Source organism: Poecilia reticulata, chromosome 19 (assembly GCF_904066995.2).
Source record: "Poecilia reticulata chromosome 19, P_reticulata-male-v2, whole genome shotgun sequence".
NCBI classification, from domain to species: Eukaryota; Metazoa; Chordata; class Actinopteri; order Cyprinodontiformes; family Poeciliidae; genus Poecilia; species Poecilia reticulata.
This window is the reverse complement of record NC_088848.1, coordinates 14,024,515-14,046,563: the sequence shown is the minus strand read 5'-3', so window position 1 is coordinate 14,046,563 and position 22,049 is coordinate 14,024,515. Positions and strand designations below refer to the sequence as shown.

General features: G+C 38.0%; 3 protein-coding genes across 3 annotated transcripts; 1 reads left to right on the top strand and 2 right to left on the bottom strand.

Annotated features, from left to right (window-relative positions):
• Window positions 1–133: 133 nt before the first annotated feature.
• On the bottom strand, window positions 134–13,995 carry plekhm1 (pleckstrin homology domain containing, family M (with RUN domain) member 1). Its single transcript, XM_008437321.3, has 12 exons — window positions 13,772–13,995; window positions 12,932–13,020; window positions 9,852–10,093; window positions 9,064–9,720; window positions 7,915–8,413; window positions 6,486–6,624; window positions 3,181–4,155; window positions 2,811–2,956; window positions 2,001–2,194; window positions 1,771–1,834; window positions 1,521–1,678; window positions 134–1,338 (listed from the first exon to the last, which is right to left on the bottom strand). The coding sequence occupies exons 2-12, from the start codon at window positions 12,983–12,985 to the stop codon at window positions 1,224–1,226; spliced, it is 3,243 nt and encodes a 1,080-aa protein (XP_008435543.1). The 5' UTR covers window positions 12,986–13,020; window positions 13,772–13,995; the 3' UTR covers window positions 134–1,223.
• A 1,942-nt stretch (window positions 13,996–15,937) lies between these two features.
• On the bottom strand, window positions 15,938–18,249 carry LOC108167267 (interferon a3). Its single transcript, XM_017310758.2, has 5 exons — window positions 17,656–18,249; window positions 17,481–17,567; window positions 17,232–17,381; window positions 17,027–17,113; window positions 15,938–16,249 (listed from the first exon to the last, which is right to left on the bottom strand). The coding sequence occupies exons 1-5, from the start codon at window positions 17,785–17,787 to the stop codon at window positions 16,151–16,153; spliced, it is 555 nt and encodes a 184-aa protein (XP_017166247.2). The 5' UTR covers window positions 17,788–18,249; the 3' UTR covers window positions 15,938–16,150.
• Window positions 18,250–19,711: 1,462 nt separating this feature from the next.
• Window positions 19,712–20,817, top strand: LOC145549119 (interferon a3-like). Its single transcript, XM_081600707.1, has 5 exons — window positions 19,712–19,843; window positions 19,932–20,018; window positions 20,118–20,267; window positions 20,390–20,476; window positions 20,566–20,817. Exons 1-5 carry the CDS (start codon window positions 19,712–19,714, stop codon window positions 20,671–20,673), a joined length of 564 nt encoding a protein of 187 aa, XP_081456833.1. The 3' UTR covers window positions 20,674–20,817.
• Window positions 20,818–22,049: the final 1,232 nt, after the last annotated feature.

The following is a 22,049-nucleotide window of genomic DNA, read 5'->3' as shown; positions in this document are numbered from 1 at the left end:
CCAATAATTTAAATCACCACATTTAAAATATTAACATTTAATCAGCACCTTCAGATCTCCATGGCAATGGACACGGCATTATTGTACCAACTCAAATTAATGAGCGCATAATGAACACAAGCTTTCCCAAATCCTCATTGCAATAGATTTTTATTTCAGTATGGCTGTTTTGATACATCACACATGACATAAAATAAGAACAATCTGTCAAAAACAGTACTGCTGTATTTTCCATGCTCCTCTTAAATGCAATAGGTTATGCATATATCAAAATTATTATTATTTTTTTTGTTCTTGGCAGTTTTGAGTCATGTTTACCAGTATTTTAGCATACTGAAGACATTGAAACAAAGTAGCAAAAATTTAGAATATACAAAAAATCTAAAGAAAAAGACAAAAGTCTGCACAGTAAGATATTGCAGCTACATTCTGGAGGAATATCCAACTTTGATAAAGTGCAAGTATGCTAAATGTAAATCAAAATGTATGCAAATCAAGATCTTTTTACATTTATTTACTTTATTTCATCTAATTGGGAGTCTAAGCACCAAATCAAACCATTCAGAAATTTAAGTAATGTATGGTAAAGAAGAGTTCTGTGTTTCAAATTAAAGACATTTCGCTAAATGATATCATTACAATAAATGTAATGCTTGCTGTTCAAAACAAACAGCTTTGTTCTCCATTCTGGCCCTGTGATAGCTTTAAATCAACAGGAAATGATTGAGTCATTAGAGTGGCAAGCTTGAAAATAAACACAAGGCACAACTAAAATCATTAGATCATTTCAAGTCCTGCTTTTTAATGGCTTCAAATATTTCATCCCCACTAGTGAGCATCACATCAGGACAAAAACTGAACAAAGAGTAGCGTGTTACATAACAGTTAAGAGAAGTGAATTTGACTCAGTGACGACGTACAAATGTGTTAGATATTGTTTGTGGCAGGTGCTGTCACCTCTGTCCCGCATTTCTTTTGATGCCGTGGCTGAATCGGTGTTTGTAGAAGTAACAAATTCACTTGTCATTATTATTTGGCTACATCCATACTGTATGTTGGCCTCTAAATAGTGCAAAATTTTAGTCACTGTAACACGGCGTCCCCTTCATCGCATCTCTTGTCAGTGTTTAGTCAGTTGGGGAAGGCTCGTCGTTCTCGTAATTGCACTTTAGGTTACTTCATATAAAAGGTCAACTTCTCTTTTCCGTTGGCAATTAAATAGTTCAATGGGAGTCCTGTAGATCTCTCTCCAGGTATTTCTTCATTCGCTCACAGCGAGGACAAGAGTTCTTTTCAGTCTTGCAGAAAAGGTGAAACACTGCTTTACAATCTTTACACCTGCATCGAAAAAAATAGAAGAAAAGCATTGAAAACAATTTGAGTTAAAAGGGGCATTTTTTTCCATCCCTGAGGAAAACAAGGTGAGCTTGATCTGAAAACCCGAAATCATGCAAACCTTCAATTTAACTCAGAGCACAGATAAGTTAGGGAGGAAGTTGTGGAGAAGTCTAATAATATACCTGGTGGTGCTGTCGAACTGGAAGGGGAAGAGGATGTCATTAGAGTGGCATATCTGACAAATGAAACCTCGCTGTGTGCACAGGTCGCAGTTCAGCACGTGACTAGAGGCCTGCTGCACCAGGGAGATCAGGAAGTTTCCATACTGGCCATCTGCTATCTGAAACACAGCAAATACACGCCTTCAGATCTGCTGGGGCTACAGATAGGCGGAGAAGCATTAGAAGATAAAGAAGTAAAACAAAATGATACCTGTCTTAAATCCAGAACACTATACAGGTGCCTTGACTCCAACAGGTAAGTTCGCTGTCCCATTCTGGAAACAAGACGAAGATAAAGTAAATATTAAAATAAAATGCAAAAACAATAATCACATATCTGAATTAAGCCCAAGTTAACACTTTACTGGACTGAAAACCATTAAATAAAATGCCAAAATCAGGTCAGAGTGAAAGTAGGCCCTGATCAATTCGCAAACACACTTGGCATGGAGTTTCTTGCAGGCTCCGCTGCGGCAGGTCAGCAGGTAGTCGCCCAGCAGGCGCAGCCTCTCTCGCAGGCTGTGGGCCTGAGCCATGGATTCTGCATGGCTCATCAGATCAGGATTCAGCAGCTCCAGGTTCATCAGAGGCTCCTGCTCAATCTGAGCCAACAGACGCAGAGCTTTCTTTGACACCTGAACAGAGAAAAACCGTAAAAGACACACTCTGGGGCGGGGGGTGGGCAGATTTTATATGTCATGGCAGGCTCTGCAGTAAAGAACCTCAAAGCATCAGAGCTCTCCGCTACAGAGACATTTAAAGTGCTGCCTGACTCTTAACTTTTCTAATTTACATTTTATTTAAAAGGGATTTGTAAAGTTTTCCATCTCTTCCTTTTCATCGCAGTTCAGGCTGACGGCTAACAATAGTTCTATTCAATAGAAATATGTATATAAAAAAAGGAAAGAAAAGATCAAAGCAGAAGTAGCTTAGAGAACTAACAAACCAGCACCCCATCCAAAAAAACAAGCACAGTAGCTGATGACCACTTGACACAAAAATGTGAAAAAACAAAAAAAAACAAACACCAAGTTAAATCAGATAACATGAGACAATTCATTGTTTTGTTTTTCTTTTTTACAACTTATAAAAGAACAGTACAACTAACTGTACTGTTACAGTTAGTTGTTCTGTAACAATCTAACAGTACAACTTACAAACAAATGTTTCATTTAATGAAAGCCAAATTCATCAGATTTATGATGGGGTTCATTCCCTGTATAAAAAGTGATCTGAATGACTTTCTTCTACCTCTCGCTGGGTGAGATCCCAGTTGTGCACCATGCGCGACGGGATGATGGTGGTGTCCCCCTTGTGGCAGGCATCACAGTAGTACTGGCCTGAAAACTCACACAGCCGGGCTCTGCCTCGGGACGGGCCAATCTGCTGATGGCAGCCTGTGAATGATGCAGTCACAACACGTTCAAATGAGTGGCATTGTCCAATCAAACACACAAAGGTTCATCAATAATGCTCAGTAGTCTATATTTGTTTTTGTTAAACACAGAGGCAAGTTCACATCACATTGGAAAATCTTTAACTTTTTAGGAAAAAAATTTAAGATTTTTCCTTGTAGCCAGCTGAGAACCAACGAGCAAAACATACAAATGTAAAAACAAACCTGAGCATTTAAAGCTCTGAGCGTCCAGTCCCTTTTCTGATGGAACTGTGTAGAGGTGTACCAGAAGTTGTCCATTCTCTTTCAGTCTATGTTGCACCAGTCTATGCAGATTACCATTCACTCCACTGCTCCAGACTGGAGGAGGTTCCTCAGAAATTACATCCTCTCCGCTCTCCAAGTACGAGTCCAAAGCTCCGCGGATCAAAACCCTCCAGGACCGAGCTTCCTCGGGATTCTCTGCTCTGAATCTTAGCGTCTCCCTCACTGTCAGGACTTTAAAAAAGGCTGGTCCTCCCAAGGACACATCTGGAACAACATCCCTGATTTCAGCAATGGGATTGTTTAGCCCCAACACCTTCCTTTCCTCATGCACACGAAAGCCTTTCAGGGCCTCCAGAGAAAGGGAAACAACCAGAGGGGCCCAAGTCCTGGCTTCAGAATCTGTGGAGAGATACAGAACGGCTTCTTTGAGAGCATCCGTTTCCAAGTCAGTAGTTCGAGTCCAGTCAAACTCCTGGACAGGAGGAGCCGTCTCGCTTGAGTCAGAGGACGACATGCGTCGCTCGGGACTTGAGAGAGCAGAGGAAGCAGATGAAACCGAACGCTCATCCACTCCATTTTCACCAGATCCCTGCAACACTTCCCAGTGCTCATCGTCGTGCGGCGTTGGTCGACATTTGTTTACAGCCTCAAATATACGGTCCACCCAATCCTCTGCTTCGTCCTGATTGGCTGCTCGGAGGTAAAGCCGTTTCCCCGGAAAGACCAACTCGAATCGGCCCTCCGACGACGGGGTACGAATGTCTTCGCACCGCAGAAGGGAGCAGTTGTCGAAACATTCCCGATCTTCTGCATTCAGATACATCCGGAACTCAAAGGGCGAGAGTTCGCAGTAGTAGTCGCGCCATATTCCCACTGCGCCTCGTCGCTCCAAGTGGCCGAGCTTCAGCAGGCCTCGAAAGGGGTTGGAAAGCCCTACAACAAAAAAAACAGAAAGAAGAGAGGTTCAACACTTCCTGCTGAAACCACTGTATAAAAAACATAAAAACACGTATCTTTTTTTCTTGATGCCTGACATTAAATCAGACAATTTTTGTTCTTGTTTTAGATTTAGTTAGAATTGCTGAACGCATTTCTACTTGCTAAATCCCTGAGTAATGAGAATCTACTACAGAATTACTTTCTCCAAAGTCAGATCTCCCAAACACCAAAATTACTGTCCTTAAAGAATTCTGGAAAGCCTAAATGGTCTCATGGCTTTGTAAGCCTCCTATAGCTTCATATCTGACTTTAAATAGTAGTCAAACACACTGTTTCCACATATGACATCATGAGAAAGTCCAAAGGTATCAACAACTCTTGGTCAACCTTGGATGCAATTTCCAGATTCCTGAAAGTCTCAGGTTCACCTGTTCATTCACATGCAAACATAAACACAGTGGGAATGCCCAGCCATCAAGAAGCAGGTGGGTTTCTGTTTCCCTGAGAGTTTTTAAGTGTGTGTAATCAACCCAAGTTCAAAATCCAAAAATCTTGAATATATATATGCTGGGAAAAGCAGATAAGAAGGTGTTATCAGTAAAAGAAATCCTGCACATGTCCTGTAATCTGACAAAAGCAAAACTGAACTTTTTCACCACAACATTCGTTGGTATATTTTGAGGAAAAAGACAGAAGTACAGGAATGGTGGTACCATGTTGTGGGACTGGTGCGCTTCACTAAAAAGACGACAGAGCGGTAAGAACATTTCGTGGAAACACAGCAGCAACATTTCTAGACATCAGCCACCTCTGTTAACCTCACTGAGAACGACTAGAAAAGGTCAACCAATTCCTTGGATTTCATTTCTTTCAACTGAATGTGCAGCCGACTCACACAGGTGACGTCTCGCAACAAAAACTCATCACATTTCGTTGGAATGTGTCCGCTCCCTGTGATTACAAAACAAAAGTTGCTTTACGGTATAAGGCCAGATGGAATTTACACGTTGGACAAATTTAGTTCAGGGTTTGGCTGTAATGTCATTCCACAAATTACATTCCCGTCGGCTTTCTTCACGCTTTTGTTGGAGTGACAAAAAAATATAAACAGCTCCATCCACTTTTATTAGTACACTTGGTAAAGATGTGTTTAAAATGTGTCTCTCTTTTGTTATAATTAAATAATTTCACACTGATTAAAAAAAAATCTAAACTTTAATATATGTACATTTATTTGGCTATATGTCAGTGCCATAATTACAAACACCCCTAATAATTTCCAAAAGAAAAATGCAACTGAAGTTTGTTATATAACAATAAATACTTTTGAAGATGAAAAGTTTTTTGGAATCTTTCATTTATAGTTGATGACACCCCGTTTCTCTTAGCCACACTTTGAGTCAGGTAGGTGTGACTTAACACACAGGTAGGTGTGTGTTGATCAGAAAGTGGCTATGATTAAACAGATCCTTACGTAAGCTTGTTAAACTGGACTCTTGTGTTTTTAATTCGATAAGAATGCTGTGCAACATTCCTGAGTCATACCAAAGATTTTCAAGCTTGTTTTTAGACATTCTTGAAATCTACATATGACCATTGGTTTTTCAGGCTTAATGAAACTTCTTTGTATTTTATATATTTTTTTTCCCTTTAATTAAAGTCCCATAACTCCAAAATCTGTCACAACCTGCCATGATGTTTAACATGCCACAAAAAATATAGTTTTAAGGAAACCAGTTTCGTTTGATAAATCTGGATGCCTACATTTCATTTCTTATAAGAAGCTAAAAAACATACAGAAGTTCTGTAATTCAGGTACCGTGTGTAGAATCCGTTTCAAATGCATACCGCATGTTATCAGGATACACAAATTGTTTTAAATGGGATTCTATGTAACAGACCAACAAAAAGTGGTGCTTGATTAGGAACTGGAAGGAACACATGGTTTTAAAACTGTTTTATGAAATAAAACCAAGTAAAGTTTTGTTTGCATTTGTGTTCTGCCTTCTGAGTAAATACTTTATAGATTGACCCATTTCACTGCATTTTGGGGTATGCCTCTACCAGATTGCACATCTAGACACCAACATTTCACATCACCAGTTTTAGCAACATGTAACATGAAAGTACATTTCAGAAGTTGAAGGTTTAGGAAGACTTCTGCAAAGCTTTCTATGTTTTCCAATGGGAAAAGTGGACAATACACAGTATTTCTAGTAGCACAGTGATCGATTGGTGTTTTGGTAAAAATGGGTCCTGATTCTAGATGCGCTAATATGTTTGTGACTTTCGGGGTCTCAGTTACTAAAAACTGTGGGAAATACCCATTTGTCTGCGATGGACGACACTGGGAGGAGACTGGGAAGCCTTCAGGTGAGCTGTGGGAGACACTTCCTCATTATCGGGCACCACTACCAGGTCAGGCTTGTAGATGTCATCCTCAGAAATCCAAGACCGCGAATTCTGCAAAAACAAAATATTTTTATTCCGAGTTATAAAACTGCAACGTGCCCACAGCTATCAGAAAAACAATCATCCACTCAGGATCATGTGAAGAAAACATCAGGACTGACATTTGAGCAAACCGCTGTGAAATTTGTTCCTGTTAAATCATGTGTCTGAGGTTTGTGTATGAAACTTTGACAAAGTGCAAAGGACCGACAATATTTGTCAGTCCGACTAACTTTGGCAGAACTGCCAAGGTGGAGCAACAAAAGCACAACTTCTCTGTTTCGGGGAAGACGTTACAACACGTCCTGCAGTCGTCTCTGTTTGGAAATCTCAAGTTAACTTAAAATAAAGGGTTGAGACTTTTACAGCAGTTACTCTAGAGTGCAACAGAGTAAGTTTCTGTCCTGCCACAGAAGCAGTTTCATTTCTGATCAGCATGGCGATGGCACACCGACTCAGACTTTCATGATCTTATCAGCAACAGGAAGGTTTTTTTGGGGGGGCGGGGGAGGCTATTTTTTGGCCAACAGACTAAGACTAGTGAGACGATTCATAATCTTCTAGAGCCAGAACCAACATTTTCCGTGTTTTTTTCAGGAGCTATTTTGATTTTTCCACCATGACACACTGACATTCCAGAAATTACAGTCAAACATCCTGTTTGCCATTTCCTCATAAACCAACGGTGTAACAAACCTTATTTTGAGTTAGTTTTAATTGATTAAAGCTGTGATACTTGAACACGGAACCATCTGAATTGATAGTTCGTAACATGAAACAACTCTTACACCTGACCTCTTCATTACCAGAGAAACTGTGATTCCTTCCTGATTCAAATGACCTGCTAGAATTTATTATATAGGCAAAATAACACTTAGTTTTATTTATTTATTTTTTTTAAGTACTGAGAGCATTAATACTAGTTTCTGAAAACAGCAAAGTATTTCTCATGTTCTGAACCAACCGTTTATCTTTCCGACCACCTGCAGCTACAGAGGATTCACAAAACATGATTATTAAGCTTAATCACTCTATTCCCTTAAAATAAAAATAATCCATTATTTATAAATAGGCATGTCAAAATTATGTTTGTGGCACTGCTTTCATCCTGTGAAATAATTATGTTAAAATACGTTTATAATCAAAAACAACTCAAAATAACAATAAATGTATGTGTGTGTATATATGCATTTATATAAAATACACGATTTAACTGTGCACATTTTAAAGAGACTTGATGTTTGTAGCTTTACTTTATCTGTGATTCTCATCTGAGAGTAATTTGTTTTTTTAGTTACTTACTGGGAATGAATCTGTAGACAGTTTCCTAAAAATGATGCTCGTTGAGCGCTGTGAGCCTTTACGTGTTTGTGACTCGGAGCTTCTCTTCTCTGAAGCACCTGTTTGCTTCATTTCCTCAACTGGCTCTGCGCTCTTCGGAACAACAGCCACATGTTCTTCCTCCACAGGCTCAGTAGGTTCGATAACGGAGGAGATCACAGCTGTGTCGGGGCATAATTCGGAAGAGGAACGACTGCACATTTTATGTGCTGCTTGGACATGAAGTTGTTCATCACGGGAAGGCATCTGGTTAGAGGGTGGAGGTGGCTTTGGGTCAGGATTTTGGAGTTGTTCTTCTTCAGGGTCTTGTGCTGACATATCCTGACCCTGGTTCTCGCTGTCTGAGCCGCTGAACATTGTGATCTCCGAGAAAAGTTCGCCTCCTGTGCTGGAGACAAACGAGTCTTCACGCATCGAGTCCTGACTGCACTGTCCACTCTCTTGGAAATCAGACTGCACACTGAAAAAATACACAAGTCAGGGCAGGTTCAGATAACGTTTAGGATATAATTATATATGTATACTGTCAATACTGTCACAAGTTTGAATATATGGAATGAAAGTTAGAATAAATAGCCTGGAAATAGTGATCTGATACAATCAATCTGATACTTGATTGTATCAGATTGAAGTCATCAATGTTTGCGTGTATTTTTTAGGGAACTTTCATGCATGTTGTACTAAATTCCAGTATTTATCATATCTCTATATTTGATTGAGGAAGTTACATAAAAAATAATTATTGTTGAATATTCAACCAATCCAAAAAAAGAGGTCGGTTAAGTCCCACCTCACCTGCAGGTTTTCCTCTAATCAGCTTCCACGTCTCAATAAGGTTTCATAACATTTAGCTTGGTAGTTTTGTTGCTTAAAATATTACTTAAGAATTGCATTTATGATAGTCTCACATCATTGCAGAAGAACAGACTTTTTAAACAGATGTTTAAAAAGTCTACAAATGTTTGATTGATTTAGATAACTGCTGCTCCTTTTAGTTTTGCCATTCTAAAAAAATGTTATCGAAATAGGTAAAACTTCCACTCTTCCTGTTAAATGACTCCATAAAGCATCATCCTTCCACATAACCAAAAAATAGCAAACCAAACATACTCTTTCTGCTGCCTTTTGGTGTAGTTTCTGACAATAATGGGGGCGTCCAAGTCGCCTGAAGACCACTGCTCTCCGTTCAGGCTGCGGGGGTCCTGTCCCTGCAGGTAGCTGTCAGAGCTCAAGCTGGAGGAGAGCTGGGAGGACTCCGTGGTGTCCAGACTTAAATTAGATGAATACAGCACCGCCTTTTCTCCTTGCAAAACCCCTCCGCCGGGAGGAGGCGTCGGGTAGACTCTCTGCACATCCATTGCATCTGATGAACTCGACGACTGAGACGCAGTGTCCCACGATTCCTTGCGCGGGGGCTTTGGGGCGAGCTGGCTTGCGCCATTGAGCAAGTCCGCCTGGGACAGTGGGCAGAGTCCCGCCAGAGCCAGAGGCGTGGTGGTCCATTCGTTAAGGACAGAGGATTTGTAGGACAGGTTGAATGTGAGTGAGGCCAGACCCTGGAGGTAGCTGAGCAGAACTTCTCGCTCCTCTGCATTCAGGAGCAAGGCACTGGGTTGATAGTGAGCGAGCAGCTTGGAGTCCTCCCGAAACAGAGACGCGAGGTAGCACTCTAGAAGGCCGTGGTTCAGGGCCAGTCGCAGCCACGCTCTGCAGCGGCCCACGTCTGTGCCGAGGTAGCTGATCTTCTCCAGCTCCGTGATTATGTCACTGCAATTTTTATTTTTTTTTATAAACAAGTTTAAGAATTTTACAGATAGCAATTGTATTTTTTTTAAATAAATGAATATTAGTGTTTTCACATTCAGTTACGAATGATTTACTTCTCCATTTCTGCTTACCGGTGGGTGACCGTCTTGAGGAGGCTCCAGAAATAAGGCTGAGGGAGAACTCCTCGGTCACCCTTCTTATTCCGGCCTCCGGCTTCGGAGCGGATATACTTGCTCTTGATCCCATGGATGAAAATGGCCTCCAGAGCGGAGCAAAGGAGGTTAGCGTCCGCGTCTTCGCTGGTGACCACGGCGTCTGATGTCACGTACCGTTTCTGGAGGGCTTTAAGAGACTGAGCCAACTTGTCTTTGATCTGGGTGAGAACATAGAACGGACAGAAACATCAACTTTTCCCCCCGCCCTCAAATAAAATCAAAATAATTAACGAAGCTGAGGAGAGGCAGGTTGCTTTACAACCTTTGCACAGAACTGTACTCTGGGTTAGAGTTTGTCGACAAAGCTGTATTCTTATGAAACCCGGGCCACGGGTTCTCCAATACCATGTCTCAGCTGACATGGAAGGAAGGAGATCATTGCAATATAAAATCCAAAGCAATGTTGCGCAACACTTTGTGGAAAAAGCTGATTCTTTTAAGCAACACTGAAATCGATGACAGCTGTTGACTCTGAGCACTGCAAAGGCTTCCTGCTGCTCTTAAAAGAACACTATATATCTGTTTGTTATTTCAAAACATACGTCTTGCAAAAGTATTCATACGGCTTCATCATTTTAGTCATTTAGCTGCAGGTACTTTTTTGGGATTTAATGTGGTAGACCATCATAAAGTAGATCGAAATATATAGAAAAGGAGAGAGAGAATACCTCTCTGATTAAAGCTGCATCAGTTAAGTTGAATACTTTGAAGTCAGTGACTGTCAGGTAGCAAAATGTGGAAAGACATACCAATATAATACATTACTCTTTTTGTATGCTTCGTAAAGAGGCAAACAAAAAAACAGTACGTTATGCTATTTTGATTGACCTTATAAAGAAAAGAAATTAAAACTGATGCATCTGCACAACTGCACAGTAACGGACTGAAGCTGCTTTAAAGTTAATATCGCAACTTCCTTCTTTAATAGATCATTATCATGTTTTTAATCCACACAGTGAAATATCTGCATACGCTCCGCCATATGCTACATATGACATGTAGCAAGAGCAGAATTATAAAATGTTCACATTTATGTCAAAAGAATATTATTGTAATGAAGCCGATTTACAGAAATACAATTGAGTTATTCCTGTATAAATAACAAATGCCCATCACAATAAATTCTTCAAAGCTGAATAACGTCTTCAAAAAGTGAGAACTGTCGTTTTTACTCAGTTCCCTTCCGACAACTAAAATAAACCCAAAGAGGTTTTCTTTCTCACAAGAGAAGATCAGTGTGAATCTGTTGGTGAATCAAAACTTTATGCCAGGGAAACATAAAACTGGGAAGTTCAACATGGATCGTACAGGTAAAGACAATACTTCTGACAAAGACGTACGTGGAGCATTTCAAAAGCAGAAATCCAGAAAAAGGTCAAATATTTAATATTTATTGAATATATTTAATATTCAATAAATATACAAAAATTTGCCAAATTGGAACATTTTAGAAAAATGTTTGCTGTTGAAGTGAATATGTTTCATGAAGCACTGTGTATACAACTAAGTAGAAGTAATACTAAAACCCAGCTTAACCACAGAGTTATGTATGCTTCCTGCTATCTCACGCAAGCATCACTTCTCGTCTTCATAAAAAAATCATTGCTAATTTAAGGTTCCTGTAAAGTAACAGTGAATAAATGGTTTAAAAAACTAACACCTAAGACTCAATTTTACTTGCGTTTGACAGCTTTGGGAAAAAAGACATGAAAAAATGAAGTGAGCAATAGTTTTATCTATCAAATGACCAGGTATAAAGTAAATCTTTTAGTTGGGTTTCATAAGTACAGAAACCTCTGTTCTAGAACCTGGAGGGTTTCACTGTATCAATAGATATCAGAAACAGCCCTGTAATTTTTGGTTGTATTTGAGGAATCCTTATTTTATTTTTGCCATAAAACCTGTAATCCAAAGGCTGCTCATCCCTTCATTTATCAAGAAAACAGCAAAAAATATAACATTTTTTGGTATTACCCGTTCTTACAGAGAAATCAAGATAACCTAGCAGTTGTACTGGGAAGTCAGTCGATGCATTTCTGCTGAAAAATGCATAGTGGCCCAAATAGGTAAGCAGTTCTGTGAAAGCTATAAGCAGGAAGCACATGGTGCTACTAGTGGATAAAAAGTGAACTATCTGTATGTTATAGTGATCAGTTCAATCTAAGAATTATTGACTAATCAAAGTCTGTTCTTACATTTCTTATAATGTACTTTTGCAGCATTCGTTAGTTATCAACTTTGCACTCAGTAATGTTTGTTTAACAGTGTTTCTATAAATATTTATAGGGCCATCATGATTTAAATTTAAAACCAACATGAATTCTCAAAAATAAGTGAATTGTATAACTTAATAACTACATACAGCTAGTTTTTGCAGACAATTTATTTAGAAGATTTGTAAGAAAGGCTGAGCATCGGATGACAAATTCCTTCTGACAGGTTTGGTTGTTGCCCTGATTTAAGGGAGCATGATATCTTTGTCCTGAATCGTTATAATTTTATCAGAGCGTGAAAGCACCCATATTAATTCATCAGAGGAACATACTGAGCAAATGACTGCTGCCAGTACATTTCAAAAGCAAACAAAAAATAATAACTTCTTAAAAACGTATCAAGGGAAAAAAAAAAAAAAAAAGCAAAGATATACCAACTTTAAACGTAACAGATCGGTTGAAATACGAATTGAAAATCTGGACAGTTTAAGGTGTACAATTGAGAAGTTTAAATTTGAGACTTTGCAAGACATTTAAGACTTTCCAGAAACCCTGATAAAGTTAACGGCGTAATAATAACACAGCAAATAAGTGAGACTGAGAGAGAAGTCCTCTTAAGGCTTCCCGAATGTTCTCGAGCATAATTAGAGCAACAAAATTTACAACAGGTTTTCCTGAGTGTCACAATCACTTCACAAGAAGCACCTTTTATAGAAGTGAGGGAACACTGGCATTAACTTACATAAACCTTTGACTGCATATGAAAATATTTTGGATTTTTACCTGTTTGACATCTTTGGCCTCTGGTAGTGTTTCTGGCATCTGTGTGGCAAGCATGGCACGTCAAGGGAAGGTTTATTCTCACATGGCACCTTAAAACACACAAAAACTAAGTCTAAACACTCACTTACAGTAACTGTGGTTCACTATCTGTCTCAAGTATATCTGATATCCAAATTTAATTAAGAAGAAGAGCCGGTTTCTTTTCTTCTTTGTTTTTTTAAATCACTTGTTCCTGGCAGAAGATTATTTGTGTTTCCTTATCATGGGACTCTGCACTCTTGCATAGCTGTAGTTTCACGGTCTTTTTGAGTAACCGCTTTGTAACTGAGTCATGTGAGGCACTGATTAATGATGATGTCTGTCTGCGGGGAAGTAGCTACAGAAGCTTCAGAAATAACTTCCTCAATCAAATAATGACCTCTGCGAAATTAAAAAAAATGAGTTTTAATACAGCAAGCGAGTTAAATTTCCAGGCAAACATTGTCTGAGTTACATTGCAATCACAAAAGGTGTAATTCAATTCAACTATAGTTCATCAATCCCAAAGGGCAACTAATGAGACAACAGCAGAACAAGAAAGTGGCCTAAAAAATCTTGCATCGTTTTTCAAATAAATAATATGAAAGCTTGTTTACACTGGCACCACATTATCTGTGCTCAGCTATGTGACTTTATGCCTATCAACAAGACAGATAAAATCGCTTACTAAACTCATAGAACACTAAAATACTCTGTCCAATCTGTGACCAACATATAAAGGACTTTGTCCTAACTGTAACCTAGAAGCGACTTTAGAGCTGCAAACCAGCGTTAAATTAGCACATCGGTTGGCTAACTTACCGAAACAGTTTGGCTAACCTCTCTCCAGACTCCCAAAAACACGTCGGTATTCTTCGGGAACTTGATGTAAACTCACTGAAAGGACATCATGTAACTAAACGAATCTCAGTCCGTACAGTTGTTTTCCAGTTTTCTGTTAAAGCACTACAACGCAGAAAAACACAGACCCTGAAACACAAGCGACTCTTCGTCCTGTTGCAGTCTAACTGAAAACCGATGCATCATGGGAAGTCAAACGATCTGTGATGCCTTCAATGAACTTCCTAAAAGGAGTAAACCAGAGTGCTCAGCACGAGAGCAACATTTACATTTTAAAAACATTTTAAACATATCTACTCTCTTCTATGGTCAAATACACTAATAGCTTTTTTACGGGCTTCTGTGGTGGAAATAGAATTGTATGTCTTTATTATCACCCTTACATGTAAAATTTCAATGTTACTATCAACCCATAAGCTCGTGGTTAGTTTAACAAACCTATTCTCCGAGCGTTGCTGCTTTAAGATAGCTAAATAAACGTCTATTTTTAAAATGCACGAGGAAATTGAACTATATTAGAAGCGACTACGCAAAAGAAAACGTTACTTTTGAAGGATAATAGAACCGTACGAGTGACACCTAAACGACTCACCTGAGCTGCGTTGTTCTAGCTAGAAGACGAGAACTTTATGTTCTGTGACAGGCACAACTCATTTTAGTTTTACTCACACTCAGCAACCTAAATTAATCTAGCATTAATAATGAATTAAATCATCATTGCTTTTTATCAAGTATAAATATCTAACATAATAACATACTGTTTAGATAAACATAAGAAGTTAGTGAACGTGAGCTTATACGTGAGCTTATTAAATAATAATTAGGCATAATGATGATAGATTAATTAATTCATCGTCAGTTAGATGGGGTTTAATTAGATAGTAACTACAATAGACTAGCTATAAGTTTGACTTTGGCATATTGCTGTTTGCTAAACAAGAACCCAAAAATGTTGAAAGTTATTTGTAAACTATTTCCAAAGTAAATAAATGTCATATAAACCAAAAGGAGGTTAACAACAGTTGTTGTTAACCTGGGGATTAACATGATCAACTCAATTGACTTTAGCATTAGAGATGTCACTAAGCTAACTAAAGTGAAATAAGACCTTAAATGGATCAAATAGAAACTTTCCAAAATTAAAAGTCTAATAATATTACTAACTTATACAAATGTGACACATTCATTCATAATAAAATTTATATAAAATGATCATCAACCCTCCTGGAAGATCAAAACCACAGTGAATCAACATTTTAGTTAATGTTCAGGTGCAATATGCTGTCCAAATTTGTCAGAATTGCGCCGTCACGTTTACAAGCAAATATGATTGATCAACATCAGAACAATGTCAATTTTTGTTTGATAAAAATGTATCAAACAAATTTTATCAAATTTAAGAATCCAAATTTCTTCTCATCGCTCATTCTTTCCAGCGGCAGGTTGAAAGTGCAACAGCTAAGACATTATCAGGCTTATAAATGCGGGCTCATCCCTGTCATATTCGTAACATGAGCTTCCGGTGTTAACCCAAATTGTGTGACACGTGCTCTAAATATCCACGAATTATCTTCTGATCGATCAAAATTAGGATAACATAAATATTCTTTGAATAAATTAATTAACAATTGACTGTGGTGACCATTGCAGAAATTTAAGACCTGAATATCAAACACCAACAAATGATAACAAAGTCGCAGGCATTTTGACAAGATAATAATAAAGCCCGATTAGAGAAGACTTTACAGTATTTAATCTCTATATAAATTATAACACGGTATTATTTTCCTACCACGTCAAAATAGTCTGTCTAACAAAAAATCCTAACATAATGCGTTTAAGATTGGAGTTGTAAGATAAACATCGTGGAAAGCTGTGTAAGAATTGATTTTGCAAGTCACATCACTGCACATTCCGAAAAGCGTTTTGTGGTAAATGGTTTACAAAGTGAGAACATTTTATTTTTTTAATATGTGTTTAACAGTGCATTATGATGATTTCAATTGATTTACAATGATTTGAAAACAAATGGAAATACGTAAAATGTCAACATAGCAAACAAATAAATAAATAAGTGAATGAATTAACAATTAAATGAATGAATAAATGAATAAATGAATAAATAAATAAATAAATAAATAAATAAATAAATAAATAAATAAACGTTATTATGAAAGGTAATAATACAAAGTAATCAAAAGATGAGAGAAATAAAATAAAAATAAAGAAACTGCACAAATAATGATAAATATCAGTGTCTTCACAGTCAGTAGTTCTAAAACCCATGATAATTTTGAAATAAATAAATAAATAAATATTGTGATATCCATGTTAAATATTTTAGTTGGAGGGGAGCAGAGAGGAAACCAGGTGGTCAGCTTTGATTAGAGAGACTTTGACTTCCCTCCTGATCAGCTCCCAGGCATCAGCACTGTGGCCCTGAAGACGCAACAGTATTATCAATCAATCAATCAATCAATCAATCAATCAATCAATCAAACTATTTTTATAGCACATTTCAGCAGCAAGGCTTTTCAAAGTGCTTCACTTCATAACAAACAAAAACACAAAGTCATGAAACATTGAATCAACAATCAAAACATTACATTAAGTCAAATGCCATCATTAAATTCATAATTGATTACGTTTCAAATACAACTCTAGACAGGTTTTTAGTCAAGATTTAAACACACTCAGTGTTTCAGCAGTTTTATAGTTTTCTGGAAGTTTGTTCCAAATTTGTGGTGCGTATAGAAGCTGAATGCTGCTTCTCCTCATTTAGTTCTGGTTCTGGGGATGCAGAGCAGAACCAGAACCAGAAGACCTGAGGGGTCTGGAAGGTTGACACAGCAACAGCAGATCTTTAATTTATTGTGGTGCTAAACCGTTCACTGATTTATAAACTAACAACAGCATCTTAAAGTCTATTCTTTGAGCTACAGGGAGCGGGACTTTAAAACTGGTGTTATGTGCTCTATCTCCCTGGTTTTAGAAAACACGAGCAGCACAGTTCTGGACCAGCTGCAGCTGTTCGATTGATTTATTGGGCAGACCTGTGAAGACGCTGTTCACAGGTCAATGCGACTACAAATAAATGCATAGATGAGTTTCTCTAGATCTCGCTGAGACATAAATCCTCTAATCCTGGAGATGAGATTATTACATTATGCAGTTTTGAAACTGACACATGGCAGCAGAAAAGTAATTTGTACTGACCATTTTCGCCAGGATTTCATTGGATAGTCTCTTGAAATACAAGTGCAGCTTGGTGTTCTTCTTCTTCATGTGGCTATGGCCTTTAATCTGAAATAATTAAAGAGAAGAAAAAGTCAGGTTTATAGATTATGTTTTGTAAATTCGTTGCGAGATGTTTGTATATTAAATTATGAAACATATCCAATCTGAATCGAGGTGAACTTACGCATGAGTGAAGTTCGTCAGCCTGTTTGTTGACGACATTGAGAAAGTTCTCCACTGTGACCTCCTGCCATGATGCAGAGCTGTGATCTTCCTCAAACAGGGCAGAAACCTCCTTCAGGATGTGAACTGCGAAGGAAAGTTTACCTTCAGCCTGGAACAAGAGGAAGAACAGGAAAACTGTGAGATGACTGAAAGAATCATTGCTGTCTCATCTACAATGAATCATAAACATCAGCTGTAGAGGACTTACTGATGCTTTGGATGCCTGGCTGTACAGATGATCAGGGAAGGGCACAGTGTTCTCTCCATCCTCAGTGCTGTTAGTCATGTTATTCGCCTGCAGCACAAACAGACACACACGTCAGACATTTACACATTTTTAAACATTGATGAACTTCAAAAAGTCTTAAAATCTGGTCTCTTACCATCATATCCAGCAGATTCAAAGAGTTTCCGCTGTACGGTCTGAATCTGTGCTCCATCCACCTGCAGCTCAGAGCGGAGCATGCGCAGAACAGACCGAGAAACACACAAGCGAAGAAAATCCTGCTCTGCATCTTGATTTTGTCCTTTAACTAAACAATAAAGCTTCTTTGCATACGAACTCGGATGTCTCCTGGTGTTGTTGTGTTGAAGCAGAGCCGCAGCGGAGCATTTAAGCCAGAGCGAACAGATTTCGCTTTCCGGACACACCTGCGGGGAAAAGCCAGCGGTGGAGAGCGGCTTTCATGCAGGTAGAAAACGAACATTGTTTAGCTCGTGAGCTGCTGTGGTGTAAATCCGTGTGAACGAGTGAAATAATCCTGCTGTGGTCTGAAATGGTTTAAACATTTCAGACCAAAAAAGCAGCAGTTGACATTTCAAAACAAGATGAACGTGGTGACTTTTATTGAAATACATTTATCCTCATGGGTCATCATGGTATAAGGCATGTTTATACGTTCATTAGAATGATAATAGACCACACTTTGTTCTTGAATTTACTCAATATCCATTAAAAACAACAATTTAGATACTAATTTCTAAGGTTATGAAGTAAAAGAGTTAGCTGATCCAAGCTAGGGGTCAGGTAAGAAACAGAGAGACAAACAGAATGGACACCGGAGGAAAGTAACGAACTGTTACGTTTCGAACCCGTATATTGTTCAGGTGCTGCAGGACATTTCGTACTGTGTCCGGTCCTTGCCACCTCATTAGCACATGCAGTGAAAATGTCTGAACTTTCTTTGATTATGCATATTGTTTTTTTTTTTTTCAGTGGAAATATTTAAAAATAGTTGTTTTGTTTTCTTGATTGTTGAGTCTTCCTTTTGCATCTAAAAAAATATTTATCTACCTCACCAGAATGGGCACCCTGGAGAAAATGAAGTATAGATTAGATAAGTAAATGTGTAAAAACACGATTTATGTCATTTTCAAAACACGAACTGAATTATTTTAAATCAAGGCTGAAAATGTAGAGAGCCGCCTTTGATTAATAGTAAGCAGAATGTTGGTCAACATACTTGATTTGTATTTGCTTAATGATTGATTTTGATGACGACATTTGCCTAATTTGTAGCTGCGTTATGTTTTTATGACGTAACGCACTTTGAACTGCCTTGTTGCTGAGATGTGCTGTACAAATAAACGTGGCTTGAGTTAGATAACTGATTTTGGAATGAATGACAACATAGTAGATGTCTCGGAGTTGTTTGAATTGCATCACTTCCTCAATGTGAATGAACTGATAGCAGCGAAACAGGGAAAGTTGAAGAGAAACTGAAAGCGGCTCTGACGCTCACTGTGATATTTCATCTTTGTTTTAGCTGGAACACGCGGCTGTGGTCATGTTATTCAGAGTTATTCCTAATTCAATTTAAACTTGTCTATCGCTCACTGATACCATTATTTAGCATAAGCTCCTTACTATAGCCAAAAGGTTAAATCAACTAATAATAACCAAGCAAACAAATAATAGACTTTACCCAACAGATATCATTCAACAAAAGCACAAGACACACAACTTTGTAGGATCAAAAAAACTAAATATTTCGTTTGGTTATTATATTATTTATGTTTATTTTAGTATTTTTTCCCCAATGTCTTGTATTGTAGAATATAAATACATGTTGAGACTATTAAGAATAATTTCCTCCATGTGCGTCTGAAAACGCGGTCTGGAGTGAGATAAACTAAAACAACTTTCATTTATTAATAATAATAATAATAATAATAATGGTTATTATTATTATTATTATTATTATTATTATTATTATTATTATTATTATTATTATTATTATCTACATTCTTTAAACCTGAACTCGGCCGAATTCACCTGAAAACCGCAGGACGACGGTTTGATGAAACATTAAGAAAACGAAATCTGTTCGCTCTGGCTTAAATGCTCCGCTGCTGCTCTGCTTCAACACAACAACACCAGGAGACATCCGAGTTCGTATACAAAGAAGCTTTATTGTTTAGTTAAAGGACAAAATCAAGATGCAGAGCAGGATTTTCTTCGCTTGTGTGTTTCTCGGTCTGTTCTGCGCATGCTCCGCTCTGAGCTGCAGGTGGATGGAGCACAGATTCAGACCGTACAGCGGAAACTCTTTCAATCTGCTGGATATGATGGTAAGAGACCAGATTTTAAGACTTTTTGAAGTTCATCAATGTTTAAAAATGTGTAAATGTCTGATGTGTGTGTCTGTTTGTGCTGCAGGCGAATAACATGACTAACAGCACTGAGGATGGAGAGAACACTGTGCCCTTCCCTGATCATCTGTACAGCCAGGCATCCAAAGCATCAGTAAGTCCTCTACAGCTGATGTTTATGATTCATTGTAGATGAGACAGCAATGATTCTTTCAGTCATCTCACAGTTTTCCTGTTCTTCCTCTTGTTCCAGGCTGAAGGTAAACTTTCCTTCGCAGTTCACATCCTGAAGGAGGTTTCTGCCCTGTTTGAGGAAGATCACAGCTCTGCATCATGGCAGGAGGTCACAGTGGAGAACTTTCTCAATGTCGTCAACAAACAGGCTGACGAACTTCACTCATGCGTAAGTTCACCTCAATTCAGATTGGATATGTTTCATAACAATTTAATGTGAACACATCTCACAACAAATTTACAAAACATAATCTATAATCCTGACTTTTTTTCTCTCTCTAATTATTTCAGATTAAAGGCCATAGCCACATGAAGAAGAAGAACACCAAGCTGCACTTGTATTTCAAGAGATTATCCAATGAAATCCTGGCAAAAATGGTCAGTTTACATTCTCTATCTGCTGCTATGCATGTACTGTTTCAAAACTGCATAATGTAATAATAATGATAATACTGTTGTGTCTTCAGGGCCACAGTGCTGACGCCTGGGAGCTGATCAGGAGGGAAGTCAAAGTCTGTCTAATCAAAGCTGACCACCTGGTTTCCTCTCTGCTCCCTACGCCCTCCTCCAACTAAAATTTGAACATACGTTACATATTTATCTATTTATCGTCTCAATGGTTTCTACACTGTATTTCTCGCTCTTCATACCATAAATGTTTGTTTTTTTGCTATGTGATTTCCCATGTTTTATTGATATTAAAGGAATTTTGTTGATCATTCTGCTATTATTATCATTTTTGCAATTACATGTACTTATTTTCATCCATCAACTAAGCACTGTAAACCAAGTGAATATATTCCTAGTCTATATATTCATCTCTTATGAATTTTAAAATGAATAAACTATAAATAATAAAAATATTACAGAAAAGGAAAAAAAAATTCTTATTACTTTGCTATAAAGGACCTTTGTGATTACTTCTATCAGAACATTTATCAGGCACAGTTGTTACCAGATGTTTACATACACTGAATCAGAAGACACACATAAAATTTTTTTCTTCTCACGGTGTGAAGTTTAATCAGACCAAATCTTTTATTTTTGTTTAGTCAGTGAGAATTCTCCAAATTATTTTTATTTGCTAAATATTTCAGTAATGAAAGATAATATGTCTTCTAAATCAGACGTTTACATACGGAATGAATGAATAAAATCCCAGAGGATGATTTCATGTCTTTGAAGTCACATCTGTGGATATTTTTTAGCGCCACACCGACATGGGCTGAAAGGCCAGAGAGGGCCTGGGGGGGAGGGGGGGGGGGGGGGGGAGACATTACTCCGAAAGAAACACAAAAAGCCAGATTACAGTTTGCAAATTCATACTTTTATTTTTGGAGACATGTGCTGTGGTGTGATGAAACTAAACCGGAACTGTTTGAGCATAATGGCCATCATTACTAGGAGGAAAAAGTGGGACAATTGGAATCTGAGGACCACCTGGGATCACCATTCCAATTGTGAAATATGGGAGTGGCAGCATCGTTTCGACATCACAAAGCTCTGATCTCAAGAAAAAGTTGGGAATATCTGAGAAGACGTGTGCGAGTGAAGTGTCCTAAACACCTGACTAATCAACCAGTTCTGTCAGGAGGAATGGGCCAGAACTCCAGCAAACTACAGTTAGAACCTTATACAAAGAAACCCAAAAGTTGGAACCAAGTCAAAAGACAAATATCTTTAAAAGTGTGTCAGGGACACAGGTTTCAAGGAAGGTGGCCCGTAGATAGCATCTGCAAATATTTTGAGTTTTTTCATGGTATGTTTTATTTAATGACAATAATGAGAATGGCCCCGGCATTTTTTTTCATCATTGTGGCTCACCGTGAGTATTTATATAAAAATTCAAATAAAGCACACAAATGTACAATGAAGAGAGCAGCATGATAAAAACTGTATGCTTCTTCACTAGAGATTTTCATCTTAAGAGAGATGGCCATGACATCAAAAA